General features: G+C 56.5%; 1 protein-coding gene across 1 annotated transcript in view; it reads left to right on the plus strand.

Annotated features, from left to right (window-relative positions):
• The window catches only part of GLIS1 (GLIS family zinc finger 1), an 84154-nt gene that overhangs the window by 52661 nt on the left and 7404 nt on the right, over positions 1–24089 (plus strand). The window contains exons 2-5 of the mRNA XM_033435472.2: positions 8550–8711; positions 13559–13669; positions 17762–17894; positions 22725–22881. Coding sequence (XP_033291363.1) covers positions 8550–8711; positions 13559–13669; positions 17762–17894; positions 22725–22881 — 563 coding nt within the window. The remainder of the gene's footprint in view (positions 1–8549; positions 8712–13558; positions 13670–17761; positions 17895–22724; positions 22882–24089) is intronic.

Consider the following 24089-nt stretch of genomic DNA (forward strand, 5'->3'; position numbering starts at 1 on the left):
TGCCTTTTGTGTGCCTCCAGCTTCTCTAGGTGGTCATGAAGGCCTAGAGAGCTGAGAGATGCTCGCCTTGGATCTCATGGCGCCCCTCGGTCCTGGCTGCCTAGGACAAGAGTGGGCCCAGGCACAGAAGGGCACTGGAGGCAAACCCAGCCTCCATCCCTCATGAGCTCGGGGTCTCTCTCACATAAACTCCCTGGGCCTCAGTTTCCACCTCTGTAACAAGGGGACCTGTCGTGCTGGTTAATGGGACTAAGGAGACGTGTTTAGGGAGAGTTTGGCCCAGTCCCCCACCTAGTAAATGTGATAGCTGCTGTTACAGTCATGGTCTCCCTCCTGCCCCCATCTGCCCGTCCATTCATTCACTCAGACGGCACTAGGTACCCAAGGCTGGACCAGTGCCATCCAGCCTCACCTCCTAGGACTCTCCACTTTTGTCCCTCCCCTTATTGCCTCCACCTACCTCTGAGGACCCTCGCAGCACAAGGCCCTGAGAAGAGCCTCGTGGAAAACCCATGAGGTTCAGAGGACAGTAACTGCAGAGCAGCATCCCTCTCCTGGGGAGCAGCGTGAGGCGTGGACCGCAGCTCCCGGCTGGCTGGCCTTTCAAGCTGGCCAAACAGAATTATTTGACATCTTGGAGAAGGTTCTGGCACCGTGCAGCTCTCCCATCCAAATCACTGTTGTAAAGTAGGTTAAAAGTTTGTACGAAAATGAAAAGTTGATCCCTGAATGGCCTGCCAGACTGTTGAAACCTAATATATTTTACCCTTAAACCAGAAATGTGTTTGTTTAGAAGCAAGTCATTGGCAAAGGCCAAAACTGGAGGCATTTCCTCTCCTGCCCCCACCCGTGTGCCCCGTTCCCCCAAACCTCCTCCTTGCCCTTTGTGTCCAGATCCTTAGCCAGAGCATGAGAAAAGGGCCTCCCTCCTCCTTGGCCCATGTCAGCCACAGGGAGGAAACTTGACATTCCTCAGGGACCACTGTGTGCCAGGTCCTGTGCTGGGCATGTCCTTTTATTTACTTCTAGCAGCCATTTGTGGTGGCCCATTTTAGAGAGGAGAAAAATGAGGGCAGAGGTGGGACATGACCTGCCCAAGCTCGTGGCGGTCGGTGGTGTGTCCCCGGCACAAACTTCTGTCTGCGAGACCTCGTGGCCTTCGGCCTGTGGCACAATGTCCCACACCTCACATGTGACACAGGGCCCTTGATCATCCCCCAAGGCCCAGAGGGAGAGAACAGGCGTGCCCGGCACCAGCTGGCTCCGTGCTGGGGCTGCCCTGAATGAACTCGCTCTGCCCTTTCACAGGTGCGAGAAAGGCTCAGAGACGGCAGCTCGCTGAGTGGGGTGAGCCCAGCCCTGCAGATTCTGATGCCAGACCCAGTGCCCTCTCCTTCCCCCAGCCAGAGTTTGAAGGGTCCTTGGACTTGGTCTGGAAGGGAAAAGAGTGCCCCCTCCCCAGCTCCCGGGACGGCTCCTCTCAGGCTTTCATCTCCTGCCCTTGGTTCTGTGAGCTGCATGCAGCGGTAATGGATTGCAGTGGACTTTTTTCAATTAGGTTCTGATTTTCCCCTGCCTGTTACTATAAAACTCCAGATGGTCTAGGGCTTCATGGTTCCAGGGGTATTTTCCCCCGTTATTTGAATCTTCTTTAGTAACACGCCCCACATGTGGGAACTGGGCCTTTCAAGACTCAGTGCCTCAGCCGGGCTCGCTGTTCTCTGCTGTATTGCCGCGGCTTTCCTTTTTGTGTGGTGGCATCTCCTCTCGGAGGCCCCGGGAGGAAGGAGGGTGTCCCCTTTGCCCAGCATCAGCTCTGCATCCAGGGCTGGGCCTGATTTTGCCTGGGAAAGGAACCCAGGATGTGAGCCCAGTTGGAAATCATGGTCATAGTTCCCGAGTACCAGCCTGTTTTGGGTGCTTTCTGTAGGGGTCCCTGAGGCGGTAGCCAGAGCACTTAGGGACACACATATACAGACTTGCACATCAGCCAGACCTGAGATCCAGCCCCAGCTCTGCCACTTACTGGCTGTGTGACATCACTTAGGGCCAGTGATGTCACTTTTCTGAGCCTCAGTTTCCTCATCTGCAGCGTGGCGCTGAAAGGAGCCTCACCAGAAGAGCATGTTGTCACAATTAAATGAAGTACCACACAAAACACACATGGCTCCCGGCTCCTGATAGGTGACTGAGAGGGTGTCACCCAGTCACTAAGGTCATTCTGAATTCACCCCAGTGTCATCTTAGTACGTATTTTAATGTTTATACCTTCTAAGTAAATAAGAAAAACCCAGCACTCACTCTTACATTTTTCTAGACTGTCAGATAGCTCTTCTCTTCCTTCTCCCCTCTCCGGGTACTCCTTGCCCACAGTAGCGGCCGTCTCTGTTGCCCATGGCATGTGAGCCTTTGCTTCTGGCCAGATAGATCTGTTGTGTTTGGTTGTGTGAACTGGTGTGTTGCAAATTCATCCCGAATAAGAGGTGCCTGGGTAATCCTCTGGGTGCACACAGTTGGCATCAGGGCTCTGGCCACAGGATGCTGCATATACCCTGTGGTTCACAGAGAGCACCCACCCACCATGTGCCCAGGTGTGCCCAAGTGGATGCCCCCATTTACAGATAAGGCACGTGAGCTCTGACAAGTGAAATGAACTTGCCCAGGTCATCGAGTTCGGAAGAGTGGATTTGAACCCAGGCCAATCTGATGCTGAAACACAGTGGTGAGGGGCGTGGGGGTGGAGGGGGCAGACATCACCAAGCTGTTACCAGGGCCAGGTCGCACCAGCCAGAATGCTGGGGTGAGGGTTTGTACTTTCCCAGGCACTGGGGAGCCATGCAGGGTGTGAGCGGGGGTGGCAGGGAAAGGGGGCTCAGACACACCTATAGGCTTCCGTCTTTGTTCTAGATACTGGATATCATGTGGGAATGAATTGGGAAGGGAGAGTGGAGGCAGGATGGCTGGTACAGTCACCTGGGTGAGCAGTGCTGGGGTGTGGACCAGAGTAGTGGGCGGATGTGAAAGATGTTTAAGAGGTGGCATTTCCCTGCTTAGCAGATGGTTGGATGCAGGGGCCAGGGAGGAGGGAACAGGTTTCTGGCTCAAGCATCCAGGTGGAAGGTGGGAGGTCAGTGGCCAGGGAGTCCAACCAGCAGAAGTGGCACCAGAGTTCCCCAAGTGAATAGCCCTGTGTTGCACCGTTGGCTGGGCCATGTGAATGGTTGCACAGGGCAGTTTCTGTGGACAAACAGAGTGGAGATCATAGGCAGACTTGGAGGGGTGGTATATATTCTGGAAACAGCCAAGCATCTGCTGAGCCAGAATGAAGGGGAGGAAGAGAAGGAGATCTAGAAGTAGAAATGGGAGGTCACTTCTTTCTAGAGGAGACGGCAGTTCTGACTGCAGCCGAGCCCAGGCTTGGTGCCCTCTGGCACAGTGGGGGCAATTACACCTCCTTGCCCCCTTGCAGTGGGAGCAGGGGTGTGCTCTGCAGGTTATACACCTGGACATGGACAACAGGGCAAAATCTGCCCTAGAACCTCAGGAGACTGGAGTGTTGGGGGAGGAATGTCAGGAAGGCCCCACCCTAGCATGTACCCGGTGGGGTGCAGACCCTGCGGAAGCATCATTACACCCTTGGGTCACCGTAGCATTGCCTTAAGGCCCATCCTCCACCCGCCTCAAGCAAACGGAGACCCAAAGCCCGGATGTGCCCGTTGACTCCATTTCTGTTCCAATAAGACCCATGTTTCCATTCTGGCAGCATCTGTACCCCATGACACAGCAGTGGTGGGGCACCTCTCCCTGCTGTCCCCCCAGACCCCACACAGTCAGTGCATGGGGCCCCTTCAAGCCAAAGGGTACTCCACGGGCTTGGCGTAGAAAGAGTTTTAGGGCCACACCAATCAATGGCAAACACATCAACCAGGGCCTCCTGTTCTTTACTTCTGGGGTCAGTAAAACCTGCCCCACAGGGGTGTCCTCCCTCAGGGCAAGACACCACCACCACCACGATAATAGTGACAACATTGACGTCCTGCGTGACATGCAGATATGCACATTGCCCCACTGCCACAACTCTGTGAGCTGCTTCCTCACATCTTCATTTTACAGAGAAAGAAACTGAGCCACAGCGAGGGCACTGACTTGCCAAGATTACAGAGCCATCTGCTTTCCGAGTTTGAACACTTCACCCCAGCCTCTGACACACCAGACCGTGGAGGGCATTGAATGCCAGGCTAAGGGGGTTGACCGGATGTCAGAAGGCACAACGAGCCCTGGAGGGTCCTGAGCAGGGGTGACCTGGTTAGATTTACAATTTAAAAATGGACTCATAAAGCATTAGAGCTCGAGGGGTCTTGGGGGCTGTCTGGTGAAGCTACCGCTGTAAGGCAGCAGAGAAGGACTCATGAGAAACTCAGGTGCCCCAGTTCTAGGATTCCAGACCAGGCCCTTCCACCACTGTGTGAGCCCTGCCAGGTCCTGGCTCCCCAGGGTACAGATGAGGGGCTTGGTGGGGGAGCAGACCTGTCCAGGGCACCTGTTCCTTGGAGGTGGAGCCAGGACAGCACTGAGATAACTCCCCATCAGAGGAGGTGCTGGGGCACCTGCCCCTCCAGACTGTTGCCCAGTCCCCAGCCTGCTCCAGGCCCCAGGAGCAGGCTGACACCCCTTTGATAGGCCTGAGCCCAGGGTGTGTTGAGGAGGTTAGTCTGGATGTCAGGCTGGAGGAGGAAGATGGGGAGTGAGGTGAGGGGTTAAGGAGTGAGAAGTAGAAACAGGACTTTGGGGGGACTTGAGAGCCCGCCATGCCCAGCGGGACATCACACACACACGCATACACACACACCCTTCCAACTCCACAGAGGGCCAGCAGGCCCGGGAGCTGCCACCCCAGGCAGAATGCCACTCCACTACTTACCTGCTCTGTGATCCTAAATAGTAGCTACAATGACGGTATTGAGCAAGCACCTGGTACCAAGGGAAGCACTTACTGTGCAGCCACCCTCTGAGGTTGGTAGAACTCACCCAGTTTTACGATGAGGAAACAGCCTCAAAGAATTGAAGGGACTCACTTCAGATCACTCACAAGTGGAGCACCCAAGACACAAGCCCTGGTCGTCCCACACCAGGGTCCGTGTCTGTAACTGTTGTGCTGATTCCCCCGAGCCTCAGCTCCTGACAGTGGGAGAGATACTTGCCCCGAGGGCTGTGGAGAGGATATTCGATCATGCTAGAGACATTACCAGGCCTAGCAGAGTGAGCGCACAGGTGCTGAACCCACGAGCATTCCCGTCCTCTTCTCTCTGCCTCTGTTAGCCCATCTCTGGGGTTGTTGAAGGGGGAGGATCTCGGGGACCTTGGCAAGCAGCTGCAGGCAGAGCCCATCTCCCCTCAAGGCCCTGGCATGCCTGGGATGCTGGCTCTGCTGCGGGTGTTGCTCTGCCAGGTGTACCTGTAACATCCTCGTCCCAGACCTGTCCTGATGGGGCAGTTGCTACCTCACCTGCTGCTACCTCTGGTTCTACCTTGAGGGTTGGGTCCCCCATCATGGTGCTCTGGCCAGCTGCTTGTTGTACCCCAGCCTGGGACTCAGCTCTGTTAAGTTCCAGTGGGGTAGGGGTGGGCAGGACGAGCTGGGCCGATATACACAGGCATGGCATGGGCACAGCGCACATGCGCAGGTGTGGGGTGCCTTGATGAACACGAGGGAGGCGTGTGCACCCCGAGGCTCCAGAACCCCTATTCTTTTTTTTTTTTTATAAATTATTAATTTATTTATTTTTGGCTGTGTTGGGTCTTTGTTGCTGCGCACGGGCTTTTCTTTAGTTTTGGCGAGCGGGGGCTACTCTTCATTGCGGTGCACGGGCTTCTCATCGCGGTGGCTTCTCGTTGCGAAGCGTAGGCTCTAGGCGCGCAGGCTTCAGTAGTTGTGGCACACAGGCTCAGTAGTTGTGGCGCATGGGCTTAGTTGTTCCATGGCATGTGGGATCTTCCCAGACCAGGGATTGAACCCGTGTCCACTGCATTGGCAGGCGGATTCTTAACCACTGTGCCACCAGGGAAGTCCCCAGAACCCCTATTCTTAACCACCATTGGATCACATTTCTAACTCACCCTTTGCCCCATAAGTGAGCTGCTCGCTCTGCCCGCAAGGAACTCCCAAACCCTTAGCCTGGAGGCATGGAGAAAGGGCAAAGGATGTGCAGTGAAAACCTCAGGGTGTGACCAAGGAGGAGCAGGAGGTTGGGAGAGGCTTCTCCAAGGAGGTAGTGCTTGGGCACCATGAGTAGATGTCTGCCAAGTGAGTGAAGGAAGGAAAGGCGTTCCATTCCAAGGGAACAGCTCCAGCAGGCCTGGGGGCATTCAAGTTCCCGACACGTTCGGGGTCTGATCACTCCCGTGTGGCTACAGCATAACGTGTGGGGTGTATGCAGATGGGAGAGGCGTCCAGCCGTGCTGGAAGACCGCGAACACCAAGCTGCAGATCGTGAAAAGTGTCTGAATTGAATTGTCAGCGAATTGGAAGGGAAGGTGTCCCAGGAGGGGCACAGCCCGAACAAAGGCATGGGGGTAGGGGCAACGGTGCTGAGACGGACGGCTGGCCAGGTAGGCGCGCAGACTGGGTGGGGAGATGATATATGGATCTCCAGAGTCAGATGGACCCTCCAAAGTCAGGAATGGCACGCGGCACCTGAGGGGTTATTGCCCCTCTGCCTCAGATGTCCACCCTCCCAGCTCGGGCCAGAGAGGAACAAAGGGACCGGCTGGGAGCCAAGAGGCAGCCTGCTCTTCAGCCGCTGCCCCACCTCACTGTGGGTGAACCTGGCACCGGCCTTGCAGGAGAGCAAGGGGGGGCGTGGCTTGTGGCCTGTTTATTCCCCAGACAGGATTTCCTTCTGGTTTTGATGCACGGAAGAGGCATAACATCTGGAAATAGGAAGCGGAACAGCTTCTAAAACCCAGCTGTGGACAGCTTGCCTTGGACCAGCCCCAGCAGAGCACGGCCCACAGTTGTGGCCGGGTCTTCAAGGGAGAGGCTCCAGGAGAGCCCGCCCCAGACCGTTGTCTCTGGGTCCTTGTTCTGACGTCTGCCCTGGCCTGAGGGCTGGAACCAATGGCTCATGAGAGGAAACCCAGCCTCCTCTGATCTCTTCTTCCTCAAGGGTCACCTCCCCCTGCCCCACTGCTGTGGGAAGGCAGCAGGCACAGAGTAGCCACCTGGACTTTGGCCCCAGATGTGGCCTGCATCTTGTCCCAACACTGTGATCGCTCCTGGAAGCCTCTGTCTCTGAGGTGGGGACACTGAGGCCGCACACTTCCCGGTTGTCATGTGGTTAAACAGCCAGCGCCACAGCTGGATGGATGGAGCTGGTGTAGCTCCTCCTCCTGCCCACAGCGAGCGCCGCGGGAATGGCGGCCAGTCACACCAGGACTAGGGCGTGCTCGGCGGGCGGTGTTTGAAGGATTTTGAAGGCTGAAGGGGGTTGGATGCACTGTTACGAGATAGGACATTCTTTGCTGAGTGCCTTTCTAGTACAAAGGCTTGAGATTGCCTGGAGGACCCCTGCTGTTTCAAGCCTCTGGTGGGGAGTCAAGAGGGGCTGGAACGTGTGGAGGGCCGAGTGTTTGAATGCCAGGCCCGCAGGACTTCAGGCGGAAGCAACAGGGTCCCTTTCCTACACCAGAGGCTCCTGGGGTAGCTGTGTAGAGAGTAGGGAGGGAGGAGTTTGAAGTTAGAGGATTCTGGGGAGAGAGATGGGAGCTGGGCCGAGGCTGCTGGGATCAGCACTGTATTTGTTGCTCTCTGCTCATCTCCACCCTGACCAGGGGCATCACATGTCTGTGCTGTACCCACTGAATGCCCACTGCCTGGCATGGGGCCTAGTGCATACTTGATGGATGTTAAACAGATGAACAGCCAAATGATAAATCAGAGACGCTGCGGTTACAAATGTGGTCATTGTTCTGACAGCGATCAGCATTGATGCTGTGTTCCAGGTGGGCAAAGCCCTTTGACAGTCAGCGTCCTACCCCTTGGGACCTTCCTATCAGCCCTGAGTGGTGGCCACACAGTCTTAAGTTTGTAGGCAAGGAAATAAGGCACGGGGAGGTCAAGGGCAGTGCCCAAAGCCTCACTGGGACAGAGCCCGACTCATAGCCAGGCCTTGGGTTCCAAATCCAGGGCTGTCTGCAATAGATGTATACCTACATCCTGTCCATTCAGGGCAGTGCTGCCATTGGAGCAGCACATCATTTCCAGATGCCGATGGAGGGCAAACCTGTCGAGATCCAGAGTTGGAAAGACCACTTTTTTCTCAAGCCCTAGTGGCCATTTGTAAGTCAGGGGTGTATTTTTTTCTGGACCTACCAGGGCTTCCCAGATAGAGTTTGGGTCCTGAGCACTTCATGGGAAGCTGAACTGGGGCAGCTGGAGGCCTCGGGCAGGGTCAGGGGGTTGGGGGGGAGAGGATGCTGGGGCCCACTTCCAGGCTGGGCGGTGGGCCTTCCGGGGGCTGCAGAGCACCCCTCACCAGCCTTTCCTGCAGTTTGAGGGCTGCAGCAAGGCCTTCTCGAGGCTGGAGAACCTCAAGATCCACCTGCGGAGCCACACGGGCGAGAAGCCATACCTGTGCCAGCACCCGGGCTGTCAGAAGGCCTTCAGCAACTCCAGCGACCGCGCCAAGCACCAGCGCACCCACCTTGACACGGTAAGCCCGAGGGCAGAGGCCGAGGGTGGGGTTGGAGGACGCGCACTCTGCCCCCACTTGCCTAATGCAGGGCAGCAGGCGGCTCCAGGCAGAAACCCTGCCTGCATCCTTGAGCCCTGTTGACATTTTGAGCGGGACGATTCTTTGTGGGGAGAGGGAAGTACTGTCAGTATAGGATGTTTAGCAGTATCCCTGGCCTCTATCCATTAGACAGGAGCGATTTCCTACTTCCCAGTTATGACAACCAAAAATGTCCTTCAACGTTGCCAAAAATCCTGGGGAGGAGGAATTAAACTCACCCCTAGTTGAGAACCACTGCTTTAGCCCAAGGGTACCGGCCCAGGCACTAGTGTGGGCCCCACTGAGAGGGTGGGCTCCCATCCTGCATCCTATCCCCAGGCCTGTCAGTCACCCCCAGAGCAGGTCCTCCCTGCTCTTCCCACCCACTCCCTCCATGGAGACAGGCCAGAGGCTCTCCAGGACCATTCTGTATCTCCCGGGCACGGTGGGTGAGGAGTTGAGGTGAGCAGGACCTAAGACTCCAGGCCCCTGGAATAGTGGCCTGGGCCCCAGATGCCCGTGTATCCACCTCCTTTCCCTTGTTTGTGCCAGTGTGGTAACCTGCAGCTCCATCATCGCATCGGTCCAAGCATTCTCTCCTGTGCATACAGACCTCAGCGGTTAGCAGAGCACTTCCTAGAACATCGTCTCCCACGATCTCACAATGACCCTGCCAGTCGGGGGGTCACTAGCCCATTTGACAGATGAGGGAAGCGGGGCTCTGGCCACTTCACTCCTCAGCTGGAAGGTGGCAGAGCTGACTCAGAACTGGGCCTCACCCCAGTCTCATAGGGCCCATGTGATGGGATGCACCCAGCCTGGGAGGCCCCCAGCCCGCATGTGCAGCAGGAGACGGGTCCGTAGCCAGATTCCACGTCTGGGCCACTGGCCTGTGTCTCTGCATTTTGTGCAAATGTTTGGGGAACTCTGCTGGTCGGGGACTGGGAGACCTGAGTGGCCGTCCAGCCCAGCCCATCCAGTATACAGACATACAGATGAAGAAACAGAGGCCCAGGAGGGCGACTGACCCCTCCAGGGTAAGTTGGAAGCCACATAACAACAGAGGTCAGAGCTAGAGCCCCTCTGGGGTTTTATAGCTGGGAAAACCAAGACCCAGAAAAGATGGGAGAAGTGGGTAGCAGAAAATAGCAGGAAGTCAGGTTTTGGGGCCAGGCCCAGGCCCCAGGCAGAATGTTCTACACATCTCCCCTGTCCCCTAATATCACACACACTGTCCCTCAGTTTAATCCTAGTGACAGACCACAAGGTGTAGGGGCCTATCCCCATCTTGCAAACAAAGAAACTGAAAGTCAGAGATGAAGTCATTGACTGTGACACAGCTGGTAAGTGGCGGAGCTGGGATGCCACCCAGTCTGCCTGACCCCAAGTCTGCTGCCCCTTGCTGGAAAAGGGGAGAAGAGCCAAGGGGAGAGGGTGGGAAGGGGGAGCCCTCCCGCCAACCTGAGCCCGACCGCTGTCCCCACCCCGCCCCTCTCAGGCTCACTGTCACGGGGGTTGGGGACATGAAGTGAAGAGGTATCTTCTTCCCAAATCCCTCTGTCTCTGTTACCTTCTCACATGCCCAGCCCTTGGGGCCTTTGGCACCTGTCCCAACCCTGAGAGGCATGACTTGTGCCCCAGCACCCTGGTTACATCTCCCAGAGGCCACAAGGCAGCCTCAACAGCACCAGGCCTCTCTGTACCCCGCTCCCCCCGGGCGACGTCCCTCCAGCATCTCGGGGTCACCTACCCTGACTCACCCCCTTCCTCCCTTCCCCTTACTGCACTTCCTGGACCCAGCCCCAAAGCAACATGCCTCTGGCCCCAACTTGGTGTGTGAACAGAGCTCCAAGGGCTGGGTCGGGTCAGGCCCAGAATGAGCCCACAGGGTTGTCTCAGGCCTGCATCTCCTCAGAAGGTCCTGGTCAAGCCCGGGAGGTGCAGCCACCAAGCGCAGCCCCCGCGTACTCCAGCCCCATGGAGACATGTAGGCGGACCCCCCGTGGCTAGTTTGCTTTCCCAGCGCCCGAGGCTCAGGCCCATTGGGTCAGCCCCATGTAGGCTGGGCCTTGTTTTCCAGAGAGGACCCAGTCGTGTCCCCAGCTCCCCTCTGGCACCAGAGAACATGGGATTCTCTCCGTAGGCAGGAAAGCAGTGGGACAGACTGGAGAGAACCAGCCTGGGTTCTAACCCTGGCCCTCCACCTAGTCCCAGAGGTCCCAGGACCACCACCCATCCTCTCTGGCCTCAGTTTCCTCAAACATCTACCTCACATGAGAGGGATAGGGGATCAACTGAGGTGACAAATGTGGAGCCCAGACACAGGATCTGCACAGCAAACTTGAGTCCCTCCTTTCTTGACCTATGACTCACTGACTGAATGCTGACTACATCCTGCCATGTCCCAGGCACTCCATGTGGGGTTCATGTCCCGACTGCCACAGACCATCCTGCCCTGGCCTCCATTTCCTTATAGGGAAGAAGGGGGTGATAATTTCTCCTTTGCCCACTTCCCTGGACCCTTCAGGGCTGCAGAAGAGAGGGGGCACCCTAGCAGAGTGTCATGGGCACTCCACTCACTGTGAGATCTTGGGCAAAGCATCAGCCTCGATATCCTCATCGGCAAAGTGCGGATGCTTCTCACGGGGTGGGTGTGAGACTGAAAGGAGATCGTGGGTGGCCAGCCCCGAGCACAGGCCTGCACTGTGGGGCTCAGTAGGTGAGGAGCTGTCTTGAGCACAGATCAGGAGGGCTCTGTGAGGTGCTCCACGCTCACAGCACGGCCGTGAGCGTCCTGCTGTTAACGAGGCTTTGGAGCCGGTGTGGTGACTCCAGGCCCGGGGCTTGGCTTCTGCTTGGGACAGCCACAGGGTTTCCTGAGGGCTTATGAGGGAGCTGGGCCAGAGGAATGTTCTACACACGTCAGGCCCTGGAAAAACAAACACAGAGATGGGCCTTGTGCCCTCTTTCCAGGCGAGGGTGCCTGCACACACGGAGCTCTGTTTGTTTGCTTTTTGACAAAAGCGTGTGGATTTGTATCAGCGTCCCCAGGGGACCGGGCCTGGGGCAGGGCAGGGTAGGGCCCATGAGAGAAAGTGTGTGTGTGTGTGTGTGTGTGTGCACATGCACGCACGCGTGCATATGTTGGGGCAGGGAGCAGGCCTGTGTGAGAGGGACCCTGTAGCGTGTTGGTCTGTGTCTGTGTCTCTGTGTGGTTGTGTGGGGACAGGTCTGAGGCCTGCCTTCCACCCTCCCGCCCATACCTTCCTTTCAGCAAGGCAAGCCTCTCACTGCTCTGTCTCTCTCTTTTTGCTCTCCTCCGTTTCTTTAACCTGGCAACTCTCCGTGGCAGCACCAAGGTATGGCCGTCTCTTTCTGCTTCCCCCTCCCCATGAGGTCCAGCAGGGCTGACTCGCCTTGAGGTTCGGGGGGCAGTTCCAGTGGGCGTGTCTGACGGGGACATAGGCATCACCTCCAAACGTCCCCTCCCCATGACATCCCCTGCAGTCGCTGGAGGCCAGAAGGCCCCGAGAAATCGGAGCCACTAGATGTGTTCAAAAAGGGCGTCTTAGGGACTTCAAGTAGCAGCTGGAGTCCGCAAGCAAGGTCTTGTGGAGGCCGCTACAGAGAGCTCAGAATTCAGTTAGAGCCACAGGGTCCCTGCCCTGGGTCAGACCCTGAGGCCTGAGATGAATCAGAAGGGAGCCTCCCCTGAGGAAATCTCACCACTGAACAGACCCAGCAGTGCAGGTGGACAGCACTGCCCGTGGAAGCTCGGGAGGTGGCAGTGGGAAGAAGACTCGAGGAAAGGCTGGAGAGGAGGTGACGAGGGCTGGGCGGTGGGTGTGCAGGGGCAGGGGAAGGGGTGAGGACTCAAGCAGGGCCCAAGTCACAAAGGGCCTTCCGTGCCCAGACGTGGGCTGTATCCAAGGGCACCAGGGAGCCAAGGGTGTTAGAAGGTGAGAGCGTGGCCAGGCCTGTGAGAAAGGCCCTCTGGCTGTGAGTGTGAGGGGAGGTTGGAGGCACAGAGAGCAGGGTGGGGTCTGGACAGGAACCAGGGGAGGCGGTGGGCGTGCATTCGTCCTAGAGGAGGGATGGGGCTCTGAGGGGAAGGGACGCAAAGGGCACAGATGAAGGCACAGCCTCCCAGGGCTGTGTCTGAGATCCAGTTCCCTCTGGTCTCCTGTGACTGTTGGGTCAAGGACCTGTGATTCTGGACCCATGGCAAGTTTCGGTCAGTTGCTCCCAGCCCGGGCCCTGCCACTGTGCAGGTTGGCTCCATGTTTGCGCCCGCCTTGCCCTGCGCTGTCGCCCTCTCCCCCTCTCCCCCTCTCCCTGCGCCCCTCCCCCTCCTCCAAGGCAACAACCTCACTTTACTCATTCTCCACTTGCTGCTTCTCTGCAGCCATGAGCCCCAAAGGGTATATTTTCTCCAAACTAGTATTAGAGCTGAAAGAAAGAATCCTTAGGACTCAGTTGGCCCCATTTATGCAGAGGAGAAAAGTGAGACTCAGAGAGGGGAGGCGACTTACCCGAGGTCCCAGCATGAGGGTAGAATGGAGACACAAACCCCCTCCTTCACTGCCAGGCCAGGCACCTTCCCCGCACCCATCGGCAGGCCTGGCTGAGTCAGACCCCTCCTGGCCCAGGACACGGAGGGAGGGACAGGGTGTGAGCCTGCAGCCGCCCCTTGCCCAGTCGTCCCCCCCACTGCAGGCCATGCAGCGGTACCTCGGGCCTGGCAGGTGGACCCTCACTCACCCCACCTCTGCCCTCTGATGTTACAGAAGCCATACGCCTGCCAGATCCCTGGCTGCTCCAAGCGCTACACAGACCCCAGCTCCCTCCGCAAGCACGTGAAGGCCCATTCAGCCAAAGAGCAGCAGGTGCGTAAGAAGGTAAGAGGGCTCCGTTCCAGGCCCGTCTCTGCAGATGCCCCCACCCGGCCTCCCGGCCGCCCGTCCAGCATCAAGGCAGGTACAAGCCACACTGCTTGCGTGCATTCAGCCTTCCACATCCAAGGGTGCCACTGTCCCTTGCCCTCCATCTGCCTCCCACCAGCCCAAGTGTCCGGACAGTCCCTGACTTACGATGGTTTGACTTATGATGGTTCAACTTACAGTTGTTCAACTTTACGATGGTATTTTTACAAATTCAGTAAAAGCATACTTTGAATTTTGATCGTTTTCCAGGCCTGCGACGTGCAGTAGATCCTCTCTTGTGATGCTGGGCAGCGGCAGTGGCCACAGCTCCCAGTCAGCTGCACAATCACGAGGGTGAACAGCTGATATGCTAACAGCCATTCTGTTCCCAGACCTCCGTTCTGTTTTTCACTTTCAGGACAGTATCCAATATGTTACATGAGCTATTCAACACTTTATTATAAGATAGGCTTTGTGTTCGTGTAATTGTTCTGAGCACACTTAAGGTAGGTGAGGCTAAGCTATGGTGTTTGGTAGGTTAGGTGTATTAAATGCATTTTTGACTTGTGATATTTTCAACTTACAATGGGTTATTGGGGACGTGGTCCCATTATAAGCTGAGGAAGATCTGTACTTCCTCACCCTCAGCCAGCGGACATTTATCCACCCACAGACTGTCCACCAGCTCCTCTCTCATCCATCTGCCCACTGGCCATGCCTTGTTTATAAATATTTGATGTTAAGCGTCAAGGATGCAAAAATACAAAACCATGGTCCCCACCTTCAGTGGGGACCTGGCAGTGAGAGACAGGCATAAAGAGATATGACAAAGACTGCAGTAGACGTGTGCAGAGAACAGTCAGGGCACAGAGAAGGGGCTCTAGCCCGTCAGGGTGGGAATGGGAGGGTCGTGGAAGAAGTGACATGGGGCCGGGGGTGGGGGCAGTGGTGTGTGCTCTGGCCAGCCTGCGGGCTCACCGCTAACTAGCCCCGTGGCCTTGGGAACGTGTCTTAGTGCCTTTGTCCCTCATATCCTCAGCTGTCAGATGGGGCAAAGAGGACTTGCTTTAAAGGGTTGTCATGTCACGTCATGTCCTTTAAAGGATTAAATGAGTAAATCTATGTCAAGGGTTTTGAACAGTACTTGGCCAAAGTAAAAGTCCAGAACAGAAGTCGGTGGGTGTTGTCATTAAGTCTTGAAGAAGGAGTAAGCGTTGGGCCGGTGAAGACGGTGCGCAAGAGAGGAACTGAAGCTTAAATCACTGTGCGGGGACCAGTGGGCCCCCTACCTGTCTCGGAGCTGAGCAGCAAGCCACACGAAGGGGAGGTGGGTGAGGGGGGGCGCGCAGGACAGCCCAAAGCCCTGCAGAGGAGTCTGGGCTGTCCTGAGGACAGGGGGTACCATCGAGGGGTTATAAGCAAAAAAGGGACACATCACCCTGAAAGATGGCTCTGGGGCCTAGTGGAGAATGAATGGGTTGAGGTGGTTGGAGGGACATTCAAGGCAGGGAGGCCACTGCTGGGGAGCAGGGGAGACAGTGGGGGCTGACCTGGGGCAAGGTGGGAGGGGATTGGCTTTGGCGACTGCTTGGCTGGGCAGTGGGGGGACTGGCAGAAGGAGCATCAGTGTCAGACGTTTGGGGGCAAGATGGACAGACGGATGGTGGTCCCCTTCACCGGGAAAGAGAATCTAAGAGAGAAGCAGGTTTGCAGAAGAAAGCAGCAGGTTCTGTTCTGGACAGGCGGTGTGTGAGCCGCTGGGTTTAACCCACATCTCCTGAGGACCACCGGGGCCACGGGCGCTTGAGTGCCAGGGAGGGTGTGGGGGGAAGAGAAACACCAGGGGCCAATCTGGGGACATGAGCATGACAGAGGAGGACAGAGGGGGGAAGAGCCCATGGATTTGTTCGGCAAGATTTACGGAGCAGTTCCTGTCCTCCAGGCACTGTTCTCAGAACTGTGGATACGGCGTGAATAAAGCAGAGAAAGGCCTAGAGGCTGGAGAAATAGACTGTTGTAGTCTGTGGGATGGGTGTATACGGAGATGAGGTGCTGGAAGCAAGCAGGCCTCAGTGGCAAAGACAATGAGGAGGGGACAGACAGGCTTGGGAGCCCCTGGAAGCAGTAGAGCAAAGAAGGGACATGTTCGCAGCATGGGCCACGAGCTCACCATGAACACACGTTCACCCTGAGAAAGGAGAGACGAGCCTGGTGCTTCACAGACCGTATCTCATCTAGTCCTCACTATAACCCTCAGTATAACTAGGAAGTGGGCAATTTTCCCCCCATTTTAGAGATGTGGAAACTGAGGCTCAGCGAGGTAACACATCTCCCCAGAGTTGTTCAGCGTGGGAGTGACAGTGCCAGACCCATCTGCTTCCAGGGCCAAGCTCTCTCCAGTGCTCTCAGCTTGAGGGGCTTGGTCAGGGACAGGGAATGGCCCAGGCTCCACGCCAGGGGGGGCTTCTGTCCCAAGCGGACTGGTGCCCAAGGGCCAGAATCCTGCCCTGGTTTTCCCAGGCCCTGTGCTTGGCTTGCATTGAGCCCCAGGGACCTGGGGCCGCAGATCTGCAAACTTCCCAACAATAAGCATCCATTAAAAGCCATCGGGGATGATGTATCTTTCTGGGTAAAGCGACCCTTGTATTATGACAGCTCTTTGGCAGTCCTGCTGCGTTTCAGAGAGAATTAGAAATGCTTTTCTTCCTTAATTCTCCTCTCCCGCTGCTCCTAATCCGATCGATATTGCGGTCTGTAAGAACATGCCTTGGCCCTCTTTTGCCAGAAACTTAACTTACATGGAAAACAGCTGCTGGGTCAGGGAGCCGAGAGCCCATCGGGAGGCTGGGCATGCCTTCCCCAAGCCTGGGTGCTGGCCTAGCTGGACTGGGCGGGTAGAAAAACCCTCAGGGCTGACTCCCAGCTGCTGTGTGACATGCGACAAGGCTCTTGCCTTCTCTGAGTCGGTTTTGTCCCAGATAAAATGAGGGTTTGGACAAGTCAATCTTCTGGACTCTGATGGTGGTCAGCTTTGGGATTTCCCTGGGAGAAGGGACCCTCCCATCCTGGTGCATGCCACCCTCCCCCATTGCCCGAGGGCCCCAACCAGCCCCTCCCTGTGCCCATCTGGCCCCATCTGGAGACGTGAAGATGGTCTGAGGTGTCGAGCTCAAGTCTGTCTTTAGGGACAGCTGAGGGCGGTTGGCCAAAGACTTGCCCACCCAAGCATACTCTTAGCCAACACCCTCAAGACCAGGTATCGACCCAGCGAGCCCACTGTCATGTGAGCCTGGGGGACTCCGCCAGTGGAGCCAGCCAGCCCTTGACACAGCACCTTCAACAAGCGTTCATGCCCATCCTCTCATCACTTCTCACAGCAGCCTGGCCTGAGGGGTATTGTTGCTTATTGCGGGCAGGGGAGGGGAGAGCCAGAGAGGAGACACTTAACTGCACGTGCCCCCTGTATCTTACTCCATGGCATCAGTCACCCCGGCAGCAGCCCCGAAAATGGGCCTCACAGAGCTCCAGCTACCTGGAAGGCCGCAGCTGCTGCACTTTGATGCCTTCTCGGCGTCTGTGCCGAGGCCACCCCTCCTGCGGGCGCTCCCAGCCAGAGACCGAGCCTGGCAGGCCCTGCGGGGATGTGAGACCAGACCCCTTCCTGGGAGACTTGGACCCCCCTGACTCCCAGCAGACTTTGGTTCCCTGAGGACTCCCTGGTACCTAGGCTCCCAGTCGAGGAAGCTTCCTCTCCCTCCCTCCTTCCCTTGGCCTGACGGCTCTCCCAGCCTGCCCAGCTCTCCCTGTTTTCTCTCACACAGGCACTCTCCCTATTAAAACCCTTGCATGTTCAATCTTCCCTTAGCATCTGCTCCTCAGCCCTGAACTAACACAACCTTAGCTGTGTACATAATTAGCTCCATTTGACAGTTGAGGAAACTGAGGTACAGTGAGGGAGGGGTCGTGCCCTGGGACCACTGTCCTTCCTGCCCTGTCCCCTAAAGCAACGGTTGCCGGTGGGCAGGTGGCCTCGCGCTAACACTCCCTCTCTCTCTGCTCACTCCCCAGCTGCACATGTGCCCTGATGCTGAGGCCGATGTCCTGACCGAGTGTCTGGCCCTACAGCAGCTCCACGCATCCACACAGCTGGCTGCCAGCAATGGGAAGGGTGGCCGCACCCTGAGCCAGGAGCTGCTCCCAGGTACGCATACAGGGAGGCAGGGCTAGGCGCACAGCCTGGAGGGGCCCCTTCCTGTACCCAGCCCTCCATGAGGATGGCCAGGCTCTCTGGGCAGCGGGGGCCATGTGGGCATGACCTGCTGGAGGGCACCCACTCCTTGGGGCTTACTGACTCTGCAGCTTATCTGACCAGGTGTATGTTCCTTCACACTCCTCTGTGGCTCCCCATTGCCCTTGGGATGAAGCCCAGGCTCCTCCCAGCTGGGCCTCCCAGGCCTCACGGGGCCTAGGCACTCCTGGCGGCCTCCTGCCCCAACCTTGGCACGTTGGACGCAGTTCCCGATCACCTCTGCCTCTGAACCACTGTACACACCGTGCCAGCCTCCACTCCCCTCCCCTTCACGAAGGCAGCTCCTGCACTTCCTTCAGGACCTGCCTCAGGGCTCAGGCCTGGACCCCAACTTAAAGTCCCATGTATTCCCCACCACGACTCCTTGCTTCAGAGGAGAAAACCGAGGCTCTGAGAGGGTGGGCAGCTTGGCCATAATCAGTTCCAGCTCATCATAAGATAGGGCCCGCCAAACCCCTGGAACCCTGCAGCCTATCCATCCGGACACTCAGAGCCTCTCTGGTCCAGCCGAGGCAGCCTGTGTGTCCCTCCCAGCTGCCGCGGGCCATGGAGCAGGTCTCAGGCCCTGGCAGGGATTCCTAGATGCTTGGGAATCCAGCCCAGAAAAGGGCAGTGTGGCCTGTGGATTCCAGCTGATAATACTTGTGCTCTACCCGCTCCCCAACCCCCAAAGAAACCACAGTATCAGAGCAGAAAGCTTTTCCCACCCTTCGGGATTTCTTGAATTACCCCAACCATTTTAAACATTTTTTATTTTCTAGTTTTTTAAAATTCTCCCCCCACAGCCTTAGAGTTGCAGCAAATTTAAAACTGTGTCAAAGCACTTTACCAAACAACCTTGGGAAGAGAAGGTGTTTCCCCTTTCTCTAGGTAACCCTTCACAGGGTCTGTGCTCATACAGGTCCACAAAGGTGAGGACACCCCAGGAGGATGGGTCCATGGAGGAGGGACCACACCCACCTCCCTCCAGCTAGGGGGCCCATCTGCCATGGCTGCTTCTCATGGGGTCAGAGTTGCTAAAATAGGGACCCTAGTAGAGAAGAGACCCTAGGGATGACCTAGTCTAGGGATAAAGGTTTGTATCTCAAGTGCCAGCTGCCTGTGGCTGGAGCTATGTGTTGAGAAGGATTCTGAGGCTCAGCAGGAAAGAGGGCTGGGACTGATTAATAATGGCTACTCTGGGGTCGAGGTCCTGCAGCTGCATCATTTTTACCCTGGGAAGACTCAGGTCTGGGCAGGAAAAGGACTGACCCAAGGTCATCCAGAAAAGTCAGCAGATCCAATCTGGAAGCCTGTTCTCCCAGATGCTATCCCAGGGCTTGTCCCAGGGACAGCAGTCGGAACCAGCAACAACCATCTCTTGAGCACCTGCTTGGGCCGGTCACTTTACAAACATCATCTCATCCAGTCACCAGTGAGCCCATGCTGCAGATGAGGAGTGAAGTCACTGAGGCAGCATCGTGGACGGGAAGGGCACTGGGGTAATACCAAGCCTGCCCAGGGCTGCTCCGACAATGCGTGAGGGGTGTTTCCCCTGCCCTGGGCCTCCGTTCCCCGCCCCGTCCCACACCTGCTGTGGCAACAGATGGGACTGTGGATGTGATCCCTTATATGAACCCATGCGACTGAGAATTTTATCCTTATTTTTGTGTCTCATGGTGAAGGAGAAGAGTAACTATTTACTCATCCATCTCCTAATAATACAACAGCCAACATTTATTGAATATGTGCTGCCAGGAGCCGTTCTAGAGCCTATACATATGTGTGTTAACTAACATAATACTCACGTCGGCCTCAGAAAGTACATGCCCGTATGCTCTTTCTTTTCCAGATGAGGAAACTGAGGCCTTGAGAGCTTAAGTAACTTTCTGCTGAGGTTCCACAACCAGTAAATGGCAGAGGCCAATTTCAACCCAGGCCATCTGGCTGCAGCCTGTGCCCTTAACCAAACCGTCTGCTGCCTCCCTGCTGCCAATGCTACACCTCGCCATACTGAGCACCTACTGTGTGCCAGGCTCTGTTCTAGTCCCTGTCCTTGAGCTGCTTCCGGCACAGTGGGGAGAAAAGGACCAGCCAGGCAAACGCAGGAGTCCTGGGTCCCCCTGGGATTCGGCCGTCAGGTTCTTCTGCAGACCCTACAGCAGATAGATGCCTGAGGCACGGTTGGGAACAGATGTCGGGGCCAGAGGTTAAGTGCTCACGGCTGGTGATTGATGACAATGCTTTACAGGCTGAAGTGGTATGTTCTGGGGAGAGAACGGGCGGGCCCCATGTCCACATACTCAGCCGCCTACCGTGTGTTCATCCTCAGGGGGCTGTACAGAGAGGGACCTGGCCCAGGCAGGGCAAAGGCAGGGGGAATGGCACAGATTCGATGAGTATGGACAGAAGAGTCCAGAACAGAGGGGTGAGGTTAGGGAGGGGCTGGTGAGGGCGGCCTCAAATCTTCATTTGTCTGACTATAGGAAGCTCCCTCTAGCTTGTCTCTCACCAGGGAGGACCAGCTCTCTTTACAGGAAACCCCTGGCAGGACTCCCTCAGCTGACCCTGGTAACGTGATGGGCAGTAGGACATGAGAAGCATGAGGTCAGCACGGCTGAGGGAGAGGGAACAGGATTTATCAGGATTCTAGGCCTTCCCAGCTGTCAGACTCCCAAATGGGTTCAAGAAGGCAGGTGCCGTAGAGAGCGGTGAGCGGAGCAGGCCGTGAGCAGCGCTGAGCCAGGCCCCATCCGCAGAACCCCGCTCCTGTGCCTTCCTGACCGAGCTGGGAGGGGTGTGTGGCTGAAGGAGACGGCCGATGGATGTTGCCCGTGGGAACAGAGGTCCCCGAGACGGAGCGGGAGGGACTGGGGCTGAGAGGCAGAGGCTCCCGAGAGCCCGTTCAGAGCCTGGGTCTCACAGCCGGCCCACAGTGAAGCCTGGACCAGAGCCCCCTAGCCAGACATCCAGGCTGCAGCCTGAGCTGGAGCCCCAGGCCATTTCCTGGGCCTGGCTCTACATGGACTTTCTCTTGGTATCACTTGGGAGGCCTGATTAGCTGCCCATTGCATGACTTGGGACAAATCACTGAAGTTCTTAAGACTGAGTTTCTTCATCTTAAAATGAGATCATATTATCTGCCCGATTGACAGTTGCTGAGATGCTTCAACTTGATACTGTGGAAAAAGAGCTTGACGTATAGTATATTCTTAATTAACTGTTGTTAATAATAGATTAGAATTTCACCTAATGTAACCCTTCCATAGGACGTCTGTTGCTCTAACTCCTGGCCAGGGGTTGCAGACCGTTTGGTCTACGACCTGTGCGGTGCCACAGTCCCCTACCGTAAACCCTGCCGGTTCACTTACTTTGCTCCCTGCCATGCCACCTAAGGCACTGAGCTTGCAGTCCCTGCCGTAGCCCTGCTCAGTTCCTGGTAGTAGTTCCCTGACTTGCAGGCCTGGGACGGGCTAGCCTTAGAACCACCTAAGAAGGTTAAAGTTCCTCCTTTACTGAATCCATGGAAAGAGTGTGGTGTGTTCTCAGATGGTCCTCATGCGGTGCTAAGAACATTGGGTCTGGATCCACGATGACCAGAGTGATATTCGACATGTAGCAGCTGACAGTCAGAGTGGACACTGCACCAGTGCAGCTTGGGGCACAGCCCCCAGGTCCACAGAGTCCTCCCAGGGCATCAACTTGATGAACTGATTTCTGGGAAAACGATGTCAATTTCTATTAATATTCGAATAAACATGGCCAGATTAAAGAAGGGCTGCAAAATTGGCCTCATTTTTTTTTTCAGATGAAATAGGGAATGTCAAAACTTGCAGCCTTTGCTGTGACCTTCTCAGGCTCTAGTCCCAGAGTTGGGGTTCCTTGCTGAAGGCATTTGGGAACTACTCTCAGACCCTCAGTTGGGACCCTGGACTGACTGGTGTCCCCCATTTGATTCACTAGCCCACCTGTCTTCTTAATAAGGGTGAGACCCTTGAGAGTAAAAGGTGATAAAAGGTGGTACCACCCTGCAGGTGTCTCTAGAGGTTTAGAATCTGAGACTAGAGCGTGGCTGACACCTCTCCTTGGTCAGGACCCTTGTGCAGTGTACAGCCTACGTAGCCATCTGTGGTATCCCTTCTCCCAAGTCTCCCAGGCCAGCCTGCCATCCAGCTAGCACAGTCATCCTCTCTCTAGAACCCCTCACAGCAGACATCCCGACACTGCTTGCACATCTCTGGGGTTGGGTAGTTAATTTTCTCCAAAGGCAGCCTGTGACCCTACAGCAGCTCTGCCTATTAGAAGGAACGGCCAGGCCTGGAGCTAGAGTCTGCTTCTCTCAAATGTCTCTTCATTCCAGGGTCTCTGTCTACTGGGGCTACACCGAGCAAGCCCCTTCTTTCCCAGAACAGCCCCAGAGGTTTGAGGCAGCCTGCTCCATTCAACACCCCTCTGCCCCAGTAAACACACATGTGCACACACACAGCCTGACCACCCCCTGCCTCTGACAGCCCCTGTCAGTCCACCTCTGCTCTCAGCACAGACCTCAGCCCCGCACACAACCCTTCAGCTACAGTGTGAACAGAGCATCTCCCCCGTTTGGGCCCCTAACCTTCTATGAATACAACCTCGCTGGTTTCCCTTCTTGTCTTTCTCTCTCCGCAGGCACACAGCTTCTGGGGCATCCACAGCCATCTCTAGGGAGTGGCCGAAGCCCAGTGATATTTGTTTGCTTCCCTGCAGGCGTGTATCCTGGCTCCATCACCCCCCATAACGGGCTCGCATCAAGCATCCTGCCCCCTATGCACGATGTCCCTTCCAGGCACCACCCACTGGACGCCACCACCAGTTCCCACCACCATCTGTCCCCTCTGCCCACGGCTGAGAGCACCAGGGATGGGTATGTACAGCAAGCCAGTCCTCCTCCGGGACAGCAGGTGGGCACCTGCACGGGCAGCAGGTGAGGGCAGGCGTCCCGCACACTCAGTGGTCGTTACTAATAATGAAAATAGCCAGCATTTATGCAGCACCTACAGGTACTACGCTCTGTACCAAATACTCGCCGTGCACGATTTCATCAGTGCCTCACAGTAACCCTACCAGGTGGATGATATCGGTACGGGGCTTCTCGGTGCCTCACCTCGTGCCCGTTCCACTCCCTGGGGGGGCCGCCCTGGGAAGATGCTGCATCCCCACCCGACCCTGCATTCTGGGCTTCCACAGCCAGGCCTCCTTGGGAGCCTCACCCTGACTTCTCTTTGGCTTGCACCGTGTATTTGGTGAGCAGACTGCCCACTGCCCGCTCCAGAAAGGCCCGCCTGGTCTCGTCCCCACTTCTGGCCGATGCAGCTGTGACCATTGGCCGGCCCGCCAGGGCTGTCCAGAAGCCCTTTCTGCAGGATCACTGCAGGGAGGGGGCCTCTTTCTGCATTCAGGGTGGTTCCCACTGTGGCCATTTAATTGGCTGGAAACGAGGAATGTGCTAACTGCTGGCCCCTAATGCTTCAGAAATCTGTTTTCCTTGCAAATGGGCAGAGGGAAGCCTCACAGCCCTACCGCCTGCCCTCCCTGCCACTTTTGCTTGATCAAAACTTGTCCCCCAAGTTTGACTTGATCAAACTCGTCCCCCAAGGCCTGTTCCCATCACCTTCCTCCTCCCCTGCCCTTCCTTCTCAAGGCTGCAGCCGTGGCCTGCCTGTGCGAGGGGCCACCAGCCTGAGTTCATTACCAAATTCGCTGTCCAGGGCTCCTCTCGCTACTCCCTCATCCGTTCATTCAGTGTCCAGTTATTGAGCCCCTGTTGAGGGCAGGGCCCTGGGCCTGGTGCTGGGGCCACTGCTGCCCCCAGCCAGCCCTGGTGAAGCTCCCTGTGATAGACCTACAGGGATTGAGGACGTGGGGCAAGTGCCCTCAGGGAAGAAAGCAGGAGGGGCTGTGGAAGCCCAGAGAAGAGCCCAGTGTGGTGGGGGAGGATGTCAGGGAAGGCTTCCTGGAGGTGGTGTTAAGCCGGGCCTCCAAGGTTAAGTAGGAGCTGGCCGAGTGGAGAGATTGGGAGGGAGGAGCAGCCAGAGCGTGGGCAGGTGTGGTGAGAGCTTGGTGTGTTCTGAG

This window comes from Orcinus orca, chromosome 1 (assembly GCF_937001465.1).
Source record: "Orcinus orca chromosome 1, mOrcOrc1.1, whole genome shotgun sequence".
Lineage (NCBI taxonomy): Eukaryota > Metazoa > Chordata > Mammalia > Artiodactyla > Delphinidae > Orcinus > Orcinus orca.